At 39.2% G+C, this 24,868-nt stretch overlaps 1 protein-coding gene and 1 long non-coding RNA gene across 2 annotated transcripts in view; one reads left to right on the top strand and one right to left on the bottom strand.

The window, feature by feature from the left end:
* KIF13B (kinesin family member 13B) overlaps positions 1-22,980 on the bottom strand; it is a 203,481-nt gene extending 180,501 nt beyond the window's left edge. Inside the window, exons 1-2 of the mRNA XM_049100832.1 lie at positions 22,836-22,980; positions 5,562-5,655 (exon numbers count right to left, since the gene is read on the bottom strand). Of these exons, the coding sequence (XP_048956789.1) occupies positions 5,562-5,655; positions 22,836-22,890 (149 nt within the window). The 5' untranslated portion in view covers positions 22,891-22,980. The remainder of the gene's footprint in view (positions 1-5,561; positions 5,656-22,835) is intronic.
* LOC112669671 (uncharacterized) lies at positions 12,828-22,248 on the top strand. The gene is made up of 3 exons (XR_003142437.3): positions 12,828-12,886; positions 19,626-19,761; positions 22,002-22,248. It is a non-coding gene; the product is annotated as an uncharacterized LOC112669671 (long non-coding RNA).
* Positions 22,981-24,868: the final 1,888 nt, after the last annotated feature.

The following is a 24,868-nucleotide window of genomic DNA, read 5'->3' as shown; positions in this document are numbered from 1 at the left end:
GCCTAAGTTTGATTATTAAATTGTCATGTGGTAAGACAACACAGTTCTTGGGGTAAGAACTATTTTCAGATAATACCAGTATTTGCCTTTTTCACTGTACTGTCCTAGTACTCATGATGCAAAAAAACAATGGCGTGTAAAAGGGTTGGCACTTTTGGCCCAGTGACACCAAAGTACACTACTTACTGGTAGCATTCCATTCTTCATTGCCACACACCCAGAGCCAAAAAAATATGTATATATTTTCTCACTTCAGGATGCTCCTGAATCAGGAGGAAAAATGAATTTTATTCAATCTCAACTCCTGAGTACACATCTTTTTTAAAATTACATGTGACAGGGGTGCCTGGATGGCTCAGTTGGTTAAGCATTCAACTCTTGGTTTCAGCTCAGGCCATAGTTTCAAGGTCCTGAGGTTGAGCCTCATGATGGGCTTCTAGCTCTCAGCACAGAGTCTGCTTGGGATTCTCTCTCTCCCCCTGCTCACTCATTCCCTCTCACTCTCTCTCTCTAAAAATAAATAAAATCTTTCTAAAAAATAAATAAATAAAACCACATGTGACAAAATGGCAAGTAGCTATGAAGCACTTCTTCTGCATACCAAAATATGAAATGTGTGATTCTATGAGTCGTGGGCCAAACTAGTCACTTTTTTAATAGAACAGCATTTTTACCAAAAATAACTATCAATTCCTATGGGAAAATGTATTCGCATTTCGTAACTTTTATAACACAACTGTTTCATAAAGTGGATGCTGCACTCTCCATGGGAAATCACACCTTACTCCTTTTTAAAACATTATTATTACCAAAAAAACAAAAAAAAAACAAAAAAAAAAAACAAAAAAAAAAACAAAAAAAACACAAAACCCAAAACCCAATATTAGTATTTCAATTAACTTTGGCCAGAGTTAGCAAGAAAGGCCTGTTTGGTGGGTAGAGAACGGAGGGAATAAGGCAAAAGGCAGAAGATAAACCTTAGCCTAAGAAACAATTATGCCCTATCATGGTGACAGGCTAACTAACTAGCATTAACACTTATTATAGGATAAAAGCTTAATAAGTTTTAAGAGTTTAAGTTTTGTTTTAATTCAAACAAAATAAGGCTTAAAGATTTATTTAGTTATTTAAAAGGGGACTGTTCTAGGGGCACCTAGCTAGCTCAGTGGGATGAATGTGGGACTCTTGATCTCCAGGTTATGAGTTCAAGTTCCATGTTGGGGGTAGAGATTACTATATATATAAACTTAAAAAAATAAATGGGGACTGTTGTACACCTTGGTATTATTTGTAACTAGTTACAGAAGGGACTTAAAGTGATCTTAAATCCGAAGATTCAAACATTGAGAATTATGCTTGTAAAAATCTACTAAAAATAGATCATGAATTGGTCACTTATTAGCCCTAAAAGATGATTTAGAAACATGTCACTGATGAAGATTTGAAAAATCCCAAGGACCAATCTGGAAAACTAAACTGATTCAAGGCAAAAATAGTAATTCTAAAAAGGCATTTAATTGTACTAGTAGTCTAAGCAGTGTGGTGCTGCACTGAGAAAATACATAGGGCAAATCTCGGAGTGTGTATCTGGTGCTCCACATGTAAGGAGTGGAGTACCACATCTGGTGGATGCAAGTACATCAGTCTCTAGCATTTCAGTAGAGTGTTGTAAAACAGAAACAGTTTGTCCTTAATCTTTTCCATATTTGATAAAATGTCCCTTTGTTCTTACCCTATGCTAAACCAATGTTTTGAGCCAAAGTTTTGATCTGGTTTCCCAAGTTAGTTGATGTTTTATTCACTGTAAACATCAAATCAGGGATCATAGCTCTCTAACAGACGGCAGGTTATTCCCTAAGAATCCCATCAACTTGGGGCAAATTAAGTTTCTGACTTTGCAAAGCTGAAATCTTTCTAGAACTAGATAATTTTTTTAATTTTTTTTATTTTTGAGAGCATGAGTGGGGGAGGGGATTGGGAGGAAGGGGCAGAGGGAGAGGGAGAGAATCTTAAGCAGGTTCCACACTCAGTGTAATAGCCCAACCCTGAGACCACCACCAGAGCTGAAGAAATCAAGAGTTAGACACCCAACCCACTGAACCACTTAGGAGCCCCTAGAACTAGATAATTTCTTGATTAGCATGTATACTCTAGTCCTGAACTTAATACATTTTGGTTTAAAAAATTTTATTTCCTTGATGAAGTTCTAGCTCACCAAACAGATCATAAATGTAGCCCTTAATAACAGTAATATTTAAACATTTATATAAGGTTTATTTTATACCAGGCACTGTTATCTTACATATTTTAATTTGCTTTAATTGTCCTAACAACCTACAGGAAGGTACTATTATAATCTCCACTTTACAGATGAATAAAGTGAGGCAAAGGGTAATTAAGTAGCCTGCTCCACAGCACACATGCTAAGTGGTGAAGGTGATATTCAATCCAGGATTTCTGGCTTCAAAGTCAGCATTCTCAATCTCTTAGCCTGTGTTATCAGTTTTCTGAATTTTAAGCATCTTATTTTTCAGAACAGTTTTGAAATTCCACATATCGCACAGCAAGAAATGTTTCCCAAATCCCCATGATTAAGCTGTTAAAGTAGAAATGGTTTACCTATTCATTTAACCATGGCTTCTATTAGTTTTAATAACCACAAACAGCAAATCATGAAGCTGTCAGAAGTTAATACAAAGTTAATCAGAAAAATATACAAATCATTATAAAATGTATATATGTCCACTTTCAAAGTATACTAACTTGAGTTGTTAAGTATACATATAAAATTAGTCATGATTTTTAGATTAATAGAATTGGATACTACCCTAAAAGCAAGGATTTTATAGCTTTTAAAGAAAAAATACTAATTTGAGCTTTTCTCACTACTAATTTAAACTGACTCAAATCATTTACATGTTAACTTCAAATTCCTAACTCTCTAGTTATAAATATAGCTCCTATAAAACCATAACTTGTTTTATGGATTAGTCATTCTACAAACTAGAATGTAATTAACTTCATATCACGTAAAATAGCTTTTAATTTATGTTTCCTTCCAATTTTTTTTTCCTTCCAATTTTTCTTCACATTTAATGAAGTCAACGTGTACCACTGGGCTGCTACATTCCAAAATTTCTATTTTCTCCATGATAGTATATTAAAAGAAAAAGTACTTCTCAAAAGGCAATCTTTTATTGTACTAACAAGGTTCTTGTTGGTGTTTTTTTTTTTAAGTTTATTTATATTCTTTAGTAATCTCTACACTAAACATGAGGCTTGAACTCACGACCTGGATATCAAGAGTCACATGCTCTTCCAAATGAGCCAGGCAACTGCTCTAGCAATGTTCTTGGTTTTTACCTGGGTGTTATAAGAATTATGTTCAACTTATGGAAATTCAACAAGCTATATATACTTCACTCTTTGTGTATTACATACATTGACTGAAAGCTGTTTTTTAAAAATCTGTGCTTAACTTTACTTCATCAAAGACCATTACATACCAACCTTACTGGAAGTTGTCACTTTTTAAAGTTTTTTTTTATCAAACAATCCTCTGTAGTGCTGTGTGATATTAAATTTGTATATGCAGCATATGGAAAAAAAGATACTCTATGGAACCAAGAAGAGCTATTAAATTCTTTCACAAGCCCCTGAGATTTAAAGATCTCAAAAGGAAAGAAAATATATTTTCTCAGCTTTTTATGTCATCATTTTATTCTCACAACAACTTTATCGGGTAGATACTATTATATACTTGGGGCAGACTGTGTTTTCCAAAGATAGCCACAGTAATACATGTCCCATCCCAAAGGCTTTTATGTGATATTGATGTTCCTCCAATAAAAGATGAGTCTGAACTCCTCTTCTGGAAATTGTTTAGAGCTTTATTTCAGCCATGAGTAAAAAAATGTGAAAAAGATACTGTGTGACTCCCAAGATCAGGACATAAAAAGCAATACTCCTTCCACCTGGCTGTCTTGCTCTCTCAGGACACATGTCCTTGGAACCTGCCACCAGATCGTGAGTAGGTGTTCTGTGTTCTGCCTACTGCCCCAGCTACATCTCCAGCCAATGGGCATCATAAACCACCAAATGTGGGTGACAGCCTTCTCCAATGATCCCAATCCCAACCTTTCAAGTCTTCCAGCTATGCCTCAGACAGCATGGGGCAAAGACAAACGATCCCTGTCATGCCCTGTCTGAATTCCTGACCCACAGAAACCATCAGATAATAAATGATTACTTGCCTTCGGCCACTAAGCTTTCAAAGATAGTAGGTCATGCAGCAATAGAAAACTAAAAGACTTTATAAATAAGGAACACAGGTAGGTAACCAAGCTACCAAGTGGCAAAGCCAAAATCTGAATCCAAGTCAGCCTACAGATAAAGCCTACCCTCTTTTTATGTAAAATACTGCCCTCAAGTTTGTTCAGAGGCACCCACAATTACAGAGCACTTTACAAAGCACTTTAACAATCATTAATTTCGTCTTCAGAAACCACTTCTATGCTATAAGGAAAGCAAATACCATACATGTATGGTATATCATGTCTCAAAAAAGTTAAAAATAACTACTAGTTTAGAAGCTACTAGTTAAAAACAACATAGTTAAGTACGGGTTCAACTTAAGATTTTCTGACTTCAAGTCTAATGCCCTTTCAACTCAATTACTCAACCTGAAAGAACATTTATGGAGTGCCTTCTGTATTTCCATACACAACATTGTCTCTGAAGTTTAAGTTTAATCTACTTCATGCAAAGCACCATGGAAGGCACTAATTTGTGCCATTCACTTCCAGGGTCATTAGAAAAACATCTCTGAAATCAAGTTGATCTCTATGAGAAGCCAGCCAGTCTTCCTCCACTTGGCAACCATTCTCTACATGGCCAACAGACAACTTTTTCCGTATCCACCTCTTTAAATACAATATGAAAAAACTGTCAAAGATGACATCTTACCCACCAAAATACAGGCCAAATTCCCTTACTGTCTTTCAAGGTCTTCTGTAATCTGACCCTACCTTATTTGATTAAATTAACTTTCCGAGTTACAAGCAGCAATCCAAAACATATAATAATAATTCAGTCGGGTAGTACAAATGATAGCTTACAGGGATTCGGAGGAGAGGAATCACTGCAGGATGCAGGAAAGCCTGGGAGAAGAAGGAGTACTTGAAATGGGCTCTGACAGTAGCAAAATTTAAAGCAACCTAAGCTGAGGAACAACGTAAAGGCCTTCTGTTCTACCCCCACTTCTTCCCATTTACATCTTGCTGATCCTCTGGCTGCCACCATCTCCTTCAAGAAGGCTTCCTCAGTTACTTCACCTTCTGACTTAAAGCCCTCTTTTCTGAGCTTCTGGTACAATTGCTATCTATAACACTCATTCTAGCACTTGGTCATTCCATACTATACACCTCACTCTTAGACAGCTTTATGTCTTCACACTGTAATTAAGCATTTGCTATTTGCTAAGCTGAATTCAGCTCAGGAGCCATCATCGCACTCAGTCATTTAAAAAAATCCACCGAACAGAACATTGTGTCTTAACTTACCGGACATCTCCTTTGGAAAGATTAGTATTTACAGGACTAAGTATAACTTTGTTTTCATCTACATCCACCACACATTTGGTATGCAAGTCAATTTCTGCAGATAAAAAAGAGAGAGAGAGAGAAAAAAAAAAAAAGAGAGAAAATAGTCATTTTCAAAGTAATTTTATTCCAGAAAAATCATTTGACAAAAATCCAACACTCTTTCATGATAAAAACACTCAAACTAGGAATAGAAGAGAACTTCTCAACCTGATAAAGAACATCTACTAAAATCTGCAGCTAACATCATGCTTAGTGGTGAAAGACTAAATGGCTCACCCTCAAACATCAGGAATAAGACAAGGAAGTTCTATGGCAGTAACTTCTACTCAACACTGTTCTAGAAGTTCTGGTCAGGGCAGTTAGGCAAGATAAATAAAAGGGATCCAGATTGAAAAAAAGAAGTAAAATTATCTCTATTTGCAATGATGTCATCTTGTACATAGAAAATTCAAAGGAATCCATTTATTCTTTTTTAAAGATTTTATTTATTTAGTCATGAGACTACACAGAGAAGAGAGAGAGAGGGCGAGAGAGAGAGGCAGAGACACGGGCAGAGGGAGAAGCAGGCTCCATGCAGGGAGCCAGACGCGGGACAGGATCCCGGGTCTCCAGGATCACGCCTGGGCTGAAGGTGGGGCTAAACCGCTGAGCTGCCCTCAAAGGAATCCATTTAAAAACTATTAGAATAAACAAGTCTTGCAAAGTCATAGGATACATGATCAACATACGCAAATCAGTTGTGTTTCTATACACCAGCAATATAAAACCCAGAAGCAGAGTTAAGAAAACAATTTATAATAGCATCAAAAAGACTTAACTACTTAGGAATAAATTTAAAAGAAGTATAAAACTTGGGACACCTGGGTGGCTCAGCAGTTTAGCGCCCGCCCTCGGCCCAGGGCATGATCCTGGAGTCCTGGGTTTGAGTCCCACATCAGGCTCCCTGCATGGAGGCTGCTTCTCCCTCTGCCTGTGTCTCTGCCTCTGTGTGTGTGTGTGTCTCATGAATAAATAAATAAAATCTTTAAAAAAAAAAGTACAAAACTTATACAATGAAAATTCCAAAACGTTGAAATTCAAGACTGAAATAAATGGGAAGTTATTTTACACTCATGAATTGAAAGACTTAATATTATTAAGATGGCAATACACCCCAAATTGGTCTACAAAATTCAAGGTAATCCCTATCAAAATCCCAGCTAGTTTTTTTTTAAGCCAAGCTAATCCTAAATCTATATAGAAATGTGTGAGACCCAGAATAGCCAAATATTCTTGAAAAAGGACAAAGTAGAAAGACTGCACTCACTAATGTCAAACTTAATTAAGAAGCTACAGTAATCAAGATGGTAGTGACTACTATAAGGGCAGAAGGACAGACATATAGATCAATGGAACAGACAGTACTGAAATATACTGTCATATTTGTGACCAGCGACTTTAACAAGACAATCCAGTGAGGAAACTACAGTCTTTTCAGAAAACAGTCGTGGGACAACTGGATATCCACATGCGAAAAGAATGAACACCATACACAAAAATTAATTCCAAAAGATCAGACATAAATGTGTAAAAGCTAAAACTAAAAAATTCTTAGAAGAAAACATAAGGGTAAACTCACATGATGTTGGGTTAGGTAAAGGTTTCTTAGACACTAAAAGCACAAGCAACAAAAGGAAAAGTAGATAACTTGGAGAGCATTAAAATGAAAAACTCTTGTACTTCAGGGCAGCCCAGGTGGCTCAGCAGTTTAGTGCCGCCTTCAGCCCAGGGTGTGATCCTGGAGACCCGGGATCAAGTCCCACATCAGGCTCCCAGCATGGAGCCTGCTTCTCCCTCTGCCCGTGTCTCTGCCTCTCTCTCCCTCTCCTCCCACCCCCATGAATAAATAAATTAAAAAAAAAAACTTTTGTACTTCAAAGGATGCTGTCAAGAGGGCAAAAAGACAACCCAAAGAATCGAACAAATTTGTAAATAATTTGTAAATTATATATTTCATAAGGAACCTGCATCAGAAAACATAAAGAACTCTTACAACTCAATAATAAAAAGGCAAATAATCCAATTTTTAAATGGCAATCAAACTGAATAGACATCTCTAAAAAAAAGTGGATACAAAACTGGCCAAGAAGATAAGATGCCCAAAATCATTACACATTGGGAAATGTACATCAAAAATACAATAAAATACCACTCACACTCACTAGCATAATTACAGTAAAAAAGACAGATAATAACAAGTGTTAGTGATGATACGGAAAAATGGAACCCTCACACATTACTGATGGGAATGTAAAATGGTGCAGTTACTTTGGAAAACAGTCTGGCAGTTCTTCAAAAGGTTAAACAGAAAGTTGATATATGACCCATCAATTCCACTTCTAGGTATATATTATCTAAGAGATATTTATTATATTATATTATATTATATTATATTATATTATATTATATTATATTATATTATAGAAATTACAACCTAGGTCTACACAAAAGCTTATCCATAAATAACACTAGTATTTGGCTATTCATAACAGCCAAAAAGGGGAACAATCCAAATGTCCATCAACTAATGAATGGATAAATTTAGTATATCTATAAAATGGAATATTTGGCAATTAAAAGGAATAAGGTACTGATACATATTACAACATGAATGAAGCTTGTGCAAAGTGAAAGAAGCCACGTTATATGATTCTACCCATTTTGAAATGTCCAGAATAGGCAAATAGAGACAGAAAATAGACTAGTTATTGCCTACAGCTAGGGAGTGACTGCTAATAGGGATGGTGTTTTGCTTATTTTTAATTGAGGTATAATTGACATATAACATTATATTAGTTTCGGGTGTACAACATGATTCCCTATTTGTATACATTGCAAAATACTCACCACACAAGTCTAATTAATAATTAACATGTCACCATACATAATTACAAAAAATATTTTCATTATGAGAACTTTTAATATCTATTCTCTTAGCAACCTTCAAATATGCAATACAGTATCACTAACTATAGTCACCATGCGGTTACATGGGTATAGTTTTCTATTGAGGGTAAGAAGATGTACTAAAATTGATTATGCTGATAACTGCATAATTATGTGAGCATGATAAAAACCACTGAGATGGTTGAATTGTATGATATGTGACTTATATCTCAATAAAGCTATTTTTCCTTTTTTTTCCAATAAAGCTATTTTTTTAAGTATGGCCATGGCATGTTTATGTTCTCATATTTTTATATTCTTTTTTTTAAGACTTACTTTTTACTTGAGAGAGACAGAGAGTGAACATAAGCGGAGGGAAGGGCAGAGGGAGAGGAAAAAAGAAACACTCAAGCAGGCTCCACACTAAGCACAGGGCCCAATGACATAAGTCTTGAGCTCATGACCCTGAGATGATGACCTAATCCAAAATCAACAGTTGGACACTCAACCAATTGAACCACCCAGGCGCCCCTCATATTTTTATATTCTTATATTTTTCTGACGCAAAGTATGAAACTGTTTGCCTTATCTCCATTACCAAAAAATAAGCTCTAAGGAAAAGAGCTGCACTACATTAGTGCTATTTTGTATTTCCCAAAGAACCTTGGCCAAATGTCAATGTCATACTCATTATAACTTAAGAGCATTTCCACTGCCAGAGAAGGTCATTTCTTTCATTTTAATTTACATAACTGAGTTATGTAAATACAAAAAAGCAAAAACAAAAATCTCCCTCCCTGTACCTGCCACAATGTTTCTTATATTGGTTTTTCTGCATTTGTTCTCAAAGATACATTCTAGAAGTACAAAAAATGTAGTGGTCTTTCTTTTAGCCAGCACATCTTTCAGGCAAAGAAAACTGAAACAGGGATCCCCAGGTGGCACAGCGGTTTGGCGACTGCCTTTGGCCCAGGGCGTGATCCTGGAGACCCGGGATCGAATCCCACATCAGGCCCCCGGTGCATGGAGCCTGCTTCTCCCTCTGCCTATGTCTCTGCCTCTCTCTCTCTCTCTCTGTGTGACTATCACAAATAAATAAAAATTAAAAAAAAAAAAGAAAACTGAAACAAAAACTACAGAACTATGTTTTACCTAGGTGTGGAAGACTAATCCCAAAGCAGCAAATAAATGTTCCACTGTGGTTAACTAGCACTAAGGTCTATAGGCCCAGAGTTCAGGAAAGTTTGTGATCATCACACTTTCTTAATACTACTCCTTAATGGTTTCTGACCATATTGTATTGGCTGGTCCCTGACAGTCAAACCCATATCATACACAAATGTATTACCAAATCTCCGGAAATTATACTGTATGACTCAGAATCTACTTACTATCTCACCACCCACCACAAAGTTAGTTATTAGTGTCTTGCGAGAATGTTTGGTCTGAGCAAGGGAGTTGCATGTATAGTTCTGCATGCAGTTAGAATGCATGACTGAAAAACTGTAACTCAAATATTTTCTCACTAACTGCCCTGCCTCATTTCAAATGATCTTGAATTGAGAGGGAATCCAAACATTTTCCTTCAATATATTTGTATGCTTTTCCCCTATCCTCCTCACAGCTCCTCCATTCTCTGCCTCATGACTTCATTAAATAGAACTAATAATTTGGAACCATTAAATGCCATGATGAACCAATCCCTGGAAAACCCTATGCAATACATAGAATCACCTTATAACTAATATACCCAACCCAAATTCATTTTGTCCTAAAGACTGCAACAGTTACAAATGTCCCTACATCTAACACCCATGGAAAGTGGCCTTTAAGATATAAACACTATCTTCACTTTATTAGCTCAATTTTTAACCAAACAAAATTCCCACTCTGATTCTACTGAGTGATGGATAGATATTAAAACAAGGCTGCTTATAATATGGGTGGAACATGTAGGACACACACCCAAGCAAATAAAAGCAGTGAAATTTGAAGAAAGTTTAAGGGTCAGAAATGAAAAACATTTATTATAAATGTTATAGGTAAAATACCATCACATGTTACTAGTTGGTTGATTTCAATTATAGTAAAAGGGGCACCTGGCTGGCTCAGTCAATAGAGCATGCAACTCTTGATCTCTGGATTGTGAGTTCAAGCCCCACGCTGGGTGTAGAGATATCATAAAAATAAAATCTTAAAAAAAAAAAATTACATTGCAACAAGACTCTAAGTACGAAACTTTCTCCATTTAAAACTTCTTGCTCGGGGGATCCCTGGGTGGCGCAGCGGTTTGGCGCCTGCCTTTGGCCCAGGGCGCGATCCTGGAGACCCGGGATCGAATCCCACATCGGGCTCCCGGTGCATGGAGCCTGCTTCTCCCTCTGCCTGTGTCTCTGCCTCTCTCTCTCTCACTGTGTGCCTATCATAAAAAAAAAAAAAAAAAAAAAAAAAAACTTCTTGCTCGGGATCCCTGGGTGGCGCAGTGGTTTGGCGCCTGCCTTTGGCCCAGGGCGTGATCCTGGAGACCCCGGATCGAATCCCACATCGGGCTCCCGGTGCATGGAGCCTGCTTCTCCCTCTGCCTGTGTCTCTGCCTCTCTCTCTCTCTCTCTCTCTCTCGCTCTCTGATGACTATCATAAATAAATAAATTAACTTAAAAAAAATTTTTAAAAAAAAAATTTTTTTTAAATAAATAAATAAATAAATAAATAAATAAATAAATAAATAAATAAATAAATAAATAAATAAATAAAAAAAACTTCTTGCTCTAGGGCAGCCCGGGTGGCTCAGCAGTTTAGCGCCGCCTTCAGCCTGGGTTGTGATCCTGGAGACCCTGGATCGAGTCCCACATCAGGCTCCCTGCATGGAGCCTACTTCTCCCTCTGCCTGTGTCTCTGCCTCTCTCTCTCTCATTAATAAATAAAAAACCTTAAAAAAAAAAAAAAAACTTCTTGCTCTACACTGCTGAGAAAGCAAGCAGTAATTAACAATAACAAACTTGGACCTTAAATTTAATCTGAATTTTAAAAACTAAAAAGAAAATAAAAACTAAAAAGAAAATGTTTTTAAATGCTTACTGAAAATCCAAAAGATAAATAGGTTCCTTAGTTTGGAACAATTCTTAGATTAAAAAGATAAGGACCTAGCTGCTACAAGTGCCTTTGCAAAAACAGCATTAAAGTAGTTCCAGGTTCATAGTAGCATTCACAACAACCAAAAGGTGAAACAATCCAAGTGTCCATTGATGAATCAATAGAAAAACAAAATGTGGTATAATTCAATGGAATATTATTCAACCTTAAAAAGGAATGAAATCCTGCTAAAAAACATAGATAAACCTTGATATTATGCCAAGTGAGATAAGCTAGACAAATACTATATGATTTCACTTATATCAGGTACCTACCTAGAGTGGTCAAATTCATAGAGATAGAAAGTAAGATGGTAGATGCCAGGGGCTGGGCTTAAGGGGCAACAAATACAGAGTTTCAGTTTTAGAAGTTAAAAATGTTCTAGACACAGAGAGTGGTGATGGTTACATAACAACTTAATGCCACTAAGCTGTACACTTAAAAATGGTTTAAGATGGGACACCTGGGTGGCTCAGTGGTTGAGCGTCTGCCTGTGGCTCAGGGTGTGATCCTGGGATCCTGGATGGAGTTCCACATCGGGCTCCTGTGGGGAGCCTGCTTCTCCCTCTGCCTATGTCTCTGCTTCTCTGTCTGTCTCTCTCATGAATAAATAAAATCTTTACAAGTAAAAAATGGTTTAAGACGGTAAATTTTATGTTATATATGTATATATACCACAATAAAAAAAATAGCACTAAATGCTCACCATTATTATAATAAGTAACACATGCACAACAGTTTATTCCTAGTAATCCTGTAATAATGAGATTGGGATTTAATTAGTACTATGTCTAAAAACCAATAAAAAACCAGAGTGATCTTAAAGTTAAGTAATACTATAAGTTTATGTCATGACTTCTGAAGCTCTACTGTACTTAGAACCACGAATGCTTCAATGTAAGCATGAGTCCTTAGAAAAAAGAAAGAAATTTCCTTCACTAATATTAAAGATCCCATATTATTTCCCAAACACGATCCTTTTCTAGTCAAGTTCCTCAAGATGAGTATTAAAATATTAACAGCTGACAATTCAGCTTACTCAGCCAGCAAATTAGTCACCCTGTAAAAGTGAACAATAATTTGAAACAAGTCCTCCTTCAATGTATAAATCAGCTATGGCTCATTCCTCAATGACATCATAGTGAAAGATGGGCGGGGTCTGGGATACTCCCTTTACATAACTCATGCTCCATCTGAGGAAATGCATCTTTCTCAGTGAGGATAAAGTAAGTCTGAATTGCCCACTTAGTAATCTGTTTTCTAATTCTCCAGAAAATAATAATTTTCAAACAAAATATACTACTCAGAAATATAAATGTACCTCCCTTTACCTCCTACCAGTCATGTTCCTAAAAACCTAATTGTAACTTACTCTTAAATTCAAGTCAATTGATTTTCGACAAGAGTGCCAAGACAATCCAACGGGAAAAGTACTGTCACTTCAACAAATGGTGCTGGGACAACTAGATATCCACATGGAATAGGATGAACTTCAACTTCTACCTCACATCACATTCAAAAATTAACTCCAAATGGATCAAAGACATAAATATAAAGTCTAAAACTATAAAACTCTTAGAAGAAAATACAGGCATAAATCCACATGACCTTGAACTAGGTCATGATTCCTTATATGATGTCATTTATCTGCTAAGGGACTAGCATTCAAAATACATAAATAATTCTACTAGCTCAATAATAAAAAGACAAAACAATTTTTAAAATGATAGTTTGAGGGGTGCCTGGGTGGCTATGTCAGTTGAGCATCCAACTTTTTTATCTCAGCTCAGGCCTTTTTTTTTTTTAAGATTTATTTATTTACTTGAGAGAGAAAGAGAGAACAAGGGGAGGGACAGAAGGAGAGAGAGAGAGAGAGAGATAAAGAGAATCCTCAAGCAGACTCCCAGCTGAGCTGAGCACGGAGCCCAACGTGGGGCTTGATCCCAGGACCATGAGATCGGAACTGAAATGACCTGAACTGAAAGCAAGAGTTGGATGTTTAACCAACTGAGCCACCCAGGTGCCCCTCAACTCAGGTCTTGATTTCAGGGTCAGGAGCTCAAGCCCTATGTTGGGCTCCACACTGGGTCTGGAGCCTACTTAAAATAAAAATAAAAATAAAATAAAACAATAATTTGAATAGAAATCTCTCCAAAGATCTACAAATAGCCAATAAATACATGAAAAGATGTTCAACATCATTAGACACTGGAGAAATGAAAATCAAAACCACAAGGAGATACTACTTCACATACACTAGGATGGCAATAATCAAAAAGACAGACAAAGCATGGGGATCCCTGGGTGGCTCAGTGGTTTGGCACCTGCCTTCAGCCCAGGGTGTGATCCTGGAGTCTCGGGATCGAGTCCCACATCAGGCTCCCTACAGGAAGCCTGCTTCTCCCTCTGCCTGTATCTCTGCCTCTCTGCGTGTGTCTCTCATGAATAAATAAATAAAATCTTTTAAAAAAAAATGAAGTGTTGTTAAGGACATGGAAAAATCAGAACTTTCATATGTTGTTGGTGAGAATATAAAATGGTGCAGTCACTTTGGAAAACAATATAGCAGTTCCTCAAAAGTTAGAGTTACTGGATGACCCAGCAATTCCACTTCTATGTATATATACACCCAAAAGAAATAAAAATATACATCTACACAAAAAGTTATACACAAATGTTCACAGAAGCATTCATAATAGCCAAAAAGTGTAAACAAGCCAAATGCCCACCAAGTAATCAATGAGTAAACAAATGCAGCATATCTGTATCACGTAATATTATTCAACTTTAAAAAGAAATGAGTACCGACTCATGCTACAACACAGATAAACCCTGAATACATTATACCAAGCGGGAAAAAAGTCAGATACAAAAGTCCACATACTGCATGATTCCATTTATATGAAATGCCCAGAATAGGCAAATCCATAGAGACAAGAAGTAGAGCAATGGTTGCCAGGGGCAAGGAAGAAGGACGGGTGTGTTTGGGGGGGGGGTGTAGACAGTGACTGCGAGTGGGGACAGAGTCTCTCTTTGGAATGATGAACATGTTCTGCAACCAGATATTGGTGATGGTTGCACAACTCTGCAAATACACCAAAACCACTGAATTGTACAGTTTTGATGAATTATATCTCAAAAAAATTAGAAAGAATGATCTCACAACCCTCAATAGATATAAAATATGGTTAGAGTTCTTCAATTTCTAAACACTCACTACTCTCAAGATCCCAGTCAAACCAATTCTTCTCACTCTCAAATAACCTCACAATCTACCTCATCAAGAAAATTATGCTCTCCAGGCCTTCTCATTACATAATTATCCTCTTCTTCCCGTACTTCAAAAATTTCCCTATTGGTTCTGTCTATAATGAAGCTTGAACATCTCATAAAAAAGGTCTGTTCCTAATACAACTCCAGATACGACTCTTTACCCTTCCCTTCTAAATGAAGTTTTTTGAAAAAAAAAAAATTGTGTATTCACTGCCACCATACTGGCAACCCACTTATTTCTCAGCCCACTATTATTAACACACAAACACTAATTCATTTATCCAGTCAAAATTATTCTGAAAATTACCACTGATTGCCATTATGCCAAATCTACTGAACACAATTATTACGTGCCATTCCTGTGTTATCTGGCTACCAACTATTCATTCTTTGACATATTTTCTCTCTAGGCTTTCCTATTACTTTTTTTTTTTAAGACTTATTTGCTTATTTATTTGAGAGAGAGAGAGTGAACAAGTGGGAGGGGCAGAGGGGGAGAGAGAATCCCAAGCAGACTCTGCACTGAGCACAGAGCCCAACATGGGGCTCGACATGGAGCTTTATCTCACAACCCTGAGATCACAATCTAAGCTGAAACCAAGAGTTGGTCTCTTAGCCAACTGTGCCACCCAGGGGCCTCCTGGGCTTTCGTGTTACTTTAACTTGCCTCTCCTCATATGTCTCTCTTCTTGGCTCTATGACCTCCTCCTTCACACACACCTTAATTTGGTACTCTATCTTCTACCTACAGTAATGACTCCCAAATGTATGACTCTACACACATCTCCAGTCCCTTAGGTTCAGACTCATATGCAACAGCATACTGGATCCACCCACTTGACTAGACTTCAGACGTCTAAAACTCAACAAGTCTGTATAGTTTCTTCCAAGTATACACGATACCTTATTTATATTTGTAGGTGCAGCATACAGCCTGTGATAAGGACTAAATATTGTTGAATATCCAAGAATAAAACTCATCATTTCCTATACCTCCACCTTAAAACCTGCTTCTCCTATATTTCTGATGTCAATGACCCCAACATTCATTTACTTAGTCATCTAAATCATCTAAACCAGAAACTTTGCAGTCTTCCTGTATTTCCTAAATTTCAGTTGCTTCCATGTCACCTTGACACATTCTTGCTGGGTATACCTAAAATGCTAGGCCATAGATGTTCTTTATCCAACCCCTCACTCAGGACTGTGTTTGTAGCCAGCAACCCTGAGGGACAAAGTCTTCCTTCTGGACAAAGAGCAGGCTTGCTTACCACTTAAAACAATGGATTCCCCAAGCCCAGTGTTCCTCAGATGCAGCACAAACTCACTGCTTGCACACCATCTATCTGGACTTTCCACACCCTTGTGGGATTGGCAAGCAAGGGGAGCTGCTCACACTGCTTGCCATGCCATGAGTAAGTCCTCTGGCCCAGAAGTCCCATGTCTCCTACCAACAACCATGAAACAGTTAACTAGCTAACTTATAAGCTTAGCAGGGTAAAAACAGATTAATTCCAATGACTTGTGTACCCCATCTACCTGCCCATGGTCTCCAACACAGTCCTTACCACTCTCAAGTCTTACTCCTATTCCTTTAATTCTTAATGCACTAGCATCACTGTGTACATATATTCTTATAATTGACTCACCTGTGCATCTCTATTATCAAGAAGACAGTGAGCTCCTTTAGTCAAAGATCATGACTTATGCTTCTCACATATCCTACACATCTTTGAAAATTATGTAAACTCAAAAATGCAAGGTCCCTTTAAAGATTATCATGTCCAAAACAATAGTGAAAGCACAGGGTTTAATGGCACAGTAGGTGAAATTCAGGCTGAAAATATTTGTCTTGTAATTCTGGGGAAGTTTACTTGCCCCCTCTCTGAGATTCTGTTAAATGATTACTCCATTTCAAAGTTTTGTTTGAAGAGTATCGCTTAAAAAGTACCAAACTCTGGGGCACCTGAGTGGCTCAGTCAGTTAGCATCTGCCTTTGGCTCAGGTCATGATCCTGGAGTCCTGGGATCAAGCCCCACATGGGGCTCTCTGCTCAGCAGGGAGTCTGCTTCTCCCTCTGTCCCTCACCCCACTTATGCTCTTTTTCTCTCTCTCAAATAAATAAACCTAAAAAAAAAAAAAAGTCCTGAGCTCTGTAGCTCACAAACAGAAAACTCTCACAAACAAGTAGCTATTCTTTTCTTCAATCAACACCTATTGAATGGGCTAATACCACTTTTTAAAGATATCTACAGCACCTGAAAGCTCAAGCCCAGTTACCAATTAAGTCATGGTTTTGTGTCCCAGAGGCCAGTGAGTGTCACACATTTCCCCATAAATTACACTGCTCATCTCTGCCAAGTTGTTTTTTTTTTTTAATGTGCTCTGTTGAACACAAGGGGAACACGATCAGCAAGCTGAGAGATCAATAATAATCCATTTCTACTCAATAAACATCTCCATTCATCAGCTTAATGAATAGTTTTGTCAGTGGTTTCCTTCATCTTCAGATCTTAAGGACTGGAAAAGTTAGATATTCGTCATTGCTTTGTGGAGGTAAGGGGGGTAAAAGTAAATGCCAACTCAAACAAATTTTTATTTTATCATATAAATTTGTACTTTCTTCTCCAAAAGCCTCTTACCCTGTATGTATAAATCCCAATTTCAGTCATTGAGTGGACAACAGAAACAAAACAATGTTGTAATAGATGTGTGTCTCATTCTCCATTAGCATATCAAGCAGATGCTAGAAAACAAGGATCTTCTGTTTTAGAAAGTATGTCAGAAATTTCCATCCATAGACAACCTCAACTCCATTACCAGTTATTCTGTGGGACCAGCAATGGCCTCAGGGTCAAAACCACCTTCCTGTTTCAGAATCTCACTACCTAGCCCCTTCATTTCCTAAGGATCACCTGTGTCTTTACAGACTGCCAGAGTGTTCTCTCAGCTTCTTGCTTCCTCAGTTTCACCTGTCTTCTGAGTCACAATGGTTTACCTAAGTTTTGACCAGCCTCCTGATTCTTCCTATTCACAGGGCTTCATTTTCACCACCCTGCTCTTAAATGTTACCCAGCTATGCCCTGAATCAGGCATCTACCCAGGTTTTCCATCCTGCCCTGAGACCTGGCAATCTTTCTCCTTCATCCTTGTGTCCAAGATCCATGGAAGTTCTACAGGGCTAAATAGACCACATGAACTAGCCAACCTAACCCAGACTTCTGGGCTTAGCTAGCACTCAGGGCTCCCCGCAATTCCACCCTACCTTTCTTTCTTTTTTTTTTTTAAGACTTTCTTTATTTATTCATGAGAGACACAGAGAGAGAGAGAGAGAGAGAGAGAGAGAGAGAGGCAGAGACACAGGTAGAGGGCAAAGCAGGCTCCATGCAGGGAGCCCGATGTGGGACCCGATCCCAGGTCTCCAGGATCACGCCCTGGGCTGAAGGTAGTCGCTAAATGGCTGAGCCATCCAGGGATCCCCCACCCTACCTTTCTAATCTCATCCTTCTCCACTCAAGCTCACAGAACCCTCCTTTCTGGCAGGTTTAGCCTGCCTCTGCCATCTAAACTTGCCTGGTTCATTCCTGTCTCTGTGCCTTTGCTCTTGGGCCATACTTCCTCCCCAAAGAACCAATGCTCTCTCTTCACCTGCTACCATGAACCCCATTCCAATCATTAGATTCCTCCCTCCACGTCTAATCAAGGTTCTCCCTCCCCACAGAAGCCTTCCCTGATCACCAGGCCTCCAGGGATCTTGCACTCCTCTGGATTCCTGTATTTGCCGATCACTCACCTGGCAATCTGCAATAGATGTTTGTTTACCTTTTAATCTTATCTTTTCATGTGTGAGCCACTTCCTCATGACCATGAACCATAAAGCACAACTTTAAAAAGCTGAGTACTATAAGAGAAGTCAACACGAAGAGTTTTCAGGACTTAAGGGTCTCTCGACAAGAACAAGCAATTTCATTTTTTCATGTTTCTTTCTAGCCCTTGCCATTCCTGTTTACATTTTTACAGAGTAATAATCATCATAATGCACATACTGTTTTACATTCTGCTTTTTCTGCTAACATAGAAAACTGTCTTCTTTGTCAAATAATGTTGATTTTCAACATTTTTAATATCTCCATAGCAATCTTTGCCCTGAGATTCTAGGCTACAATTTACTTAAGCATTGACTTTTATCAGACAGTCACATTCTTCTGTCTCTTTGTGCCTTTCACTGCATCAAGTACTATAAAATGTAAAGTAAACCCTTGAGAAATGCCTGTTGAAATATATTTATTATCCATCTTCCCTAACAACTGAATTAACCCCTTTCACTATCCAGCTAAATATCCAATGTAATTTTTGGTTTCACTACCTTAAGCTAGATAGGTAAGAAACAGATTTTCCAAACACTTTTGATGTAAATGTATTTATTTTGGTAGTTGATCTTATACACATTTAAACATGGGAGGCCCCCTGCAGAAAGGCAATAAGATCCCATCATATCTAATATAAACTAGACACCTGGCAGGTATTCGGTAAATATTAAATGTTTTTTAAACCACCTGAGTTACAAAACATCAAATTCCTAAACAGGAGAGTGTCACTGATCTAGCCAGTACTATCAATTATGCTTGTAAACCTTTCAGTTCATTTAATAATTACACTGGTTAATAATGTATGAATGGGTGTTCCTTACAGTATATAGAAGAACACAACCGGAGTTACCTGGTGAGTTGTCCAAGTCTGAAAAATAACATGATAAACCAAACAATATCTGCAAGCAGAACTGCAAGATCTCATGACAAAACAATTTTACAGCTGTTCTTCAGCGTAAGTACGTATTTCAAATGAAGAAAAGCAAAAACAAAAGTTGCAATATTAGAAGTAGGTAAAATTACATGCATGTGAATACAAACCAGAATGGAAATTAGAAAATGACAGTGTGAATTGTTAGAATGGAAGGATGTCATAGACTTTTTCCCTTTTATGTTTTGTTAGTGCAATGTTAAAATATATAAAAAGAAAAATACTATTAACAAAAGCATATTCATTAGCCATTATAATTCTTGCTATTATTGAACTAGAGCATACTGCTTAATGTTGTTAAAACAACTATGTTTCCCAAACCACATATAATTTAGCATAAAAGACCAAAACTCTTACTTCCATGATCAATGTTAAATAATAAACCGACTAACTACCTTAATACCTTAGCAGAGAAACTGAATCACATGAAGAACTTAATGGTACACTAGAAGTTTATTGCAAATTTCAGATTTCCTCAAAGAGCAGCCAATATGATTCCAAACATCAGAATCTATATGCCAAAACTTCCTCATCCTGATAACCCATTCTCTACTCATTCTTATTTGTGAAGAGTGATTTCTGAGTTTGCAGCTTGAACTGATAGGTTAAAAGAGAAAAAATCCTGACTAGAAGTTTACTATTTGTCGTAAGTATACACTACTACTTACTTATTACACTATTTTTCCCAGAAGTAATGATTAGTCAAAGTAATATGATTCTTTCCAAAATTACTGGAAAGAAATGTACTTCTGTTTTAGTCTTTTTAAATAAATTCCAGATAGCAGTTTAAAAATCACTGGCTTTACGGGAGCCTGGCTGGCTCAGTCAGTGGAGCATGCAACTCTTAATCTCAGGGTTGTAAATTCAAACTCCACATTGGGTGTGGAGATTACTGAAAAATGAAATCTTAAAAAAAAAAAAAAAAAAAAGAAAAGAAAAGAAAAGAAATCACTGGCTTTAGAATTCCACTACAATGTATTCCATTGCATTCGAGATATATGTAAATGAGGACTTCATGACAAAACAGAAATAGAATCAACTTTAATTATCTGTGGTAATCACAGCAAAAAGAAGTCCATATGCATTCAGGAAATACAAGGCTAGGTAGAGATGGCACTAAATGAAGGGGGAAGCAATTTGCCACAATAAGCCACTTCTATTTATAGAGTAATGGATCCATGTATAAATCTTCATTTGAAAATGAATTCAAAGGAACATCCAATCCACAGCTAAAATTATTATTCTGTGTGTCCTCTGAAACTCTGATACTGCCAATTATCACAATCTAATGACAATTTAGAACAACAGTACTTCCCCTCAAAAAATGAAATTCACGGCGGGGGAGGGGGCGGGGAGAGGGAAGGATTCTCTAATTATGTGAGATAGGTCTTTTGTGATGGTTGGTTAGCTGCAACTTTTTAGCACTGACATTTCCCAGTTTTTTTCTGAAAAGGCAATTTTAAGAATTTGCTCAAATCACCCTTTCAGAATCAAAACCCAAATGAAGTTGTTTTATGTGGCTTGCTTTTTCTTTTTTTTTCTTAATCATTATGACGGTAATAAACTTGAGTAAAGATGCCTGCGCACGTAAGGACAGAAGCTTCTGAAATTTTTAAAGTTCACCTAAGATCCTTTAATTTTGTCAAAGGAAAGACTTGAAAACCCGAAACTGCACTAGTTTAAGTATGGGGGGGGGGGGTGCTGGGGGAAGGACGCTTCTGTCACGTGACAGCCTTAAACAGACCTAGCAGGCACCCGAGGAATCACCCACTCCAATAGAAGATACGACTCCAAGAGATCAACCAACTTTCACAAGGGCAACCCAACAAAACATGCTGTCGACTGGTTGATCTGTGTATCTCAATATATACAAAAGACAGCAAGGAAAAGGAAAAGCTGAAAACAACTCATAATTTCTAGAGAGACTTAACACTTATGAACAAAGAAATTGCAAAAACGTCTTAGAAGTGACTCTGACACAAGATTTTGATTAGTTCAGAATCTTATCAACTGAAGCGTCATCTCCTGGGATTTTAACAGTGACCTCAATAACACACCACTGTATAGAAAGGGTTTGCAAAAATACATTATCTCATTTAAAGTCACTTGCCCAACCAACGCTGCTACGTAAGTAAGGAAAGCCATGACCCAGCCCACCTCCTCTTGGTACTTCGCGTTGGGGGGGGGGGGGGGGTTCTCTTCACTCCATTTGACTAAAGATCATTTAAAATGTACTCGATTTATCTGCTTTCTCTACCCTCCCTGCAGAATTGAGAGAATGTCTGAAAGATACAATTTCACAAGAATCTTGGCACTTAAACTATTTATTGTTGGAGAGATGACGAATATGACTGCAAGCAAAAACAAAACTATCTCAACAAGTGAAAAAAAAAAAAAAAAGCAAAAAAGCAGGGAGGTGGAAGGGCATCTGTTTTACCCAACTTTAAAGTCCTTGCAATTCTTTATGACCGTCCAGGATAAATGTACAGAAAGTTTAAAAAAAAAAAAAAAAAAGAGGCATTTTTTTTGCACTTGAGTGCTTTCTCGGGAGTAAACTAAACTCCCTGCCATTTTTTTTTCCTGCCGCGGACACAAAAGTGTAGGGTTTGGGGGTGACCGGGCCACAGACGTGGGGGCCTCGGGGTCCCCGGCTGCTCCGGCCAGGCTGGAGGGGTGAGGACCCTCTGACAGCCGGCGAGGAGAAAGCGGGGGAGGGGGGCGCGGCGGGGCACGAGCGAGGGGCAGGGGTGCGGAGGGGGGAGGAGGAAGCGAGCCCGGGGCGCGGGACCAGAGCGCCCTCCGGCAAGGGCAGGGGAGGCGAGAGGGCGAAAGGGCGCCGGGGCGGGGCGGGCCGGGCGCGCCGGCGGAAGGGGCAGCGGACCGGGACGTGGGCCCCGCGGCGCCCGGGACGCGGTGCGGGCGAGGGGAGGGGCGTCCCCGCGCAGGACGAGATTTCGGGACGCGCCGGCCGCTCTCTCGCCGGGACGCGCGGACTGCAGGGGCGGGGCCGGCCGGACCCCACACGGCGGCCGCGGCTGAGGGAAGGGCGCGCCAGGCACCTGCCGCCTCCACCGCGGCGGCCCCGGCAGGCTCGGCTCTCACCTCTCCGGTTCATGGGCCGGATCCGCACGGCCACTTTCACTTTGGAGTCCCCCATCCTGCTGCCGCCGAGGATCTCCCTCGGCTTCCGTCTGCCGCGGCCACCGGGCAACTCTTCGGGACTGGCCGGGCGGGAGGGGGCTGCGGGCGGGAGGGGCGGGGCGGGGGCGGAGCCGGGGCGGGGCGGGGCCGGTCGCGGGGCTCCCGGCGCGCGTCCGCGGGGCATGATGGGACTTGTAGTTCCTGAAGGTGGTCGAGGGCTTGACAGCGGCGGAGGAACTCGGCGGGAGAAATCGGGCGCTCCGCGCTGTCTGGAACGTGTCCATGCCCGCTCTGCTTCTACGCCGTTCTGCTCTGACAGCTAGCACTGAAACAGAAGCCCTCGATAAGCCGATACCGCACCTGAGGACAAAGAGTGGAATAGACGGCATCGCAGCCCCTGAGAGTGACCTCATGAGGACTCTCATTTCCTGCCAACCTTAAAGCATGATCCCTGGCTCGACTTCTTCGGCCGGGATTGCACTCCTGGCCCTGTTTGCTGAAGTCATCCTTCAAGACAAAGCGACTTCTGGAAGTCTTCATAGATGCACTCGTTAAGCCTAGACGACCCCGCCCTCAGCCCCTTCCAGTTGAGACCTTGGGCTCTGCAACCAATCTGAATTCAAATCCTGCGTCAGCAGTTCCCAGCGGTGTGACCACGGACAAGTGATTTGACCGCTTAAGGCTTGTCTTTTCATAATTAAAATGAAAACATTTATGCCTATTTCATAGGATTGTTTCAAGGCTTAAATGAGTTAATACATGTAAAGTTCTTAAAAAAAAAAAAAACCTCTGGCACGTTGGAAGTGCTCGATAAACGTAAGTCATAATGATCTTTGCTTTGTTTTAGCATTTATCCTGCCATTATTTGCTCTTGGATCATGTCATTTTTTAAAGATTTTATTTATTCATGAGTGACACAGAGAGAGGCAGAGACATGGTCAGAGGGAGAAGCGGGCTCCTTGATTTGTGGGGAGCTTGATGCGGGACTCCATCCCAGGACCCTGGGATCATCCCCTGAGCCAAGGCAGCCACCCAACCACTGAGCTACCCAGGCATCCCTCGGATCATGTATTTTTTAAGCCATGTCTTGTATGTGTAGCCTTGCCTGTATTAGACACTTAGTAAACATTTATTGCTTAAATGAATAAATGCGTGAATGAGGCCGCACTAAAATTAGCGCCTTACTAACCCCAAGCAGAGACTGTGAACTGGTGGCCTGAGGGCAAGATCTGGCTTGCAACTATGTTCCATTTGGCACAACAGTACTGGCCAACGCATGAAAATTAGGAGACTTGTCCATTCCATTCTGGGTCTACATTACATATTAGGAATAATGGATTGGAACTGGGTCCCTGTGGCCACCTTCATGAGAGGCAGGGTTGTCCGTTTCACCATCGCCTCCTTCCACTCTGCTTTACCACTCCTGTGTCTGAATCCCATAGGTTTGGGATGCCTACTTGGATACGTTTAAATGATAGCACAAAACTCAGAACTATTTTACAGATGCGTAAATACACGAAGCCAGCAAGACTCACCGTTTTACCAACCATCCTATTAGTTGACAGAGCTTCAACCCAAGTAGAATTGTCAAAAAGGTTGAAAGCACATTAAGAGGAATGTAATTCTCATACCACATATAAATGAACATTGAAGACATCGCACTTTTTGAAATAAGCCAGAAATCACACGCAAAAAGCACTTGTGGTTTCATGTATATGCAATACCTAGGATAATGAAATTCATAGAGACATAAAGTAGAATGGTAGTTGCCAGGGACTGGGGGAGGGGGAAATGGGGCATTAGTGTTTAATGGGTACAGAGTTTCTGTTTGGGAAGATAAAAAAGTTCTGGAGGTGGATAGTGGTGATGGTTGCACAACAGTGTGAATATACTTGATGCCACTATACACTTAAAAGTGGTTTAAATGGGAAATTTATGGTATGTATATTTTACCACAGTTTTTTTAAAGGGTTAAAAATAGAGCTATGCCAGAA

The sequence above is a fragment of the Canis lupus genome, chromosome 25, assembly GCF_003254725.2.
Source record: "Canis lupus dingo isolate Sandy chromosome 25, ASM325472v2, whole genome shotgun sequence".
In the NCBI taxonomy this organism is placed as follows: domain Eukaryota; kingdom Metazoa; phylum Chordata; class Mammalia; order Carnivora; family Canidae; genus Canis; species Canis lupus.
This window is presented reverse-complemented; position numbering and strand designations above follow the sequence as displayed.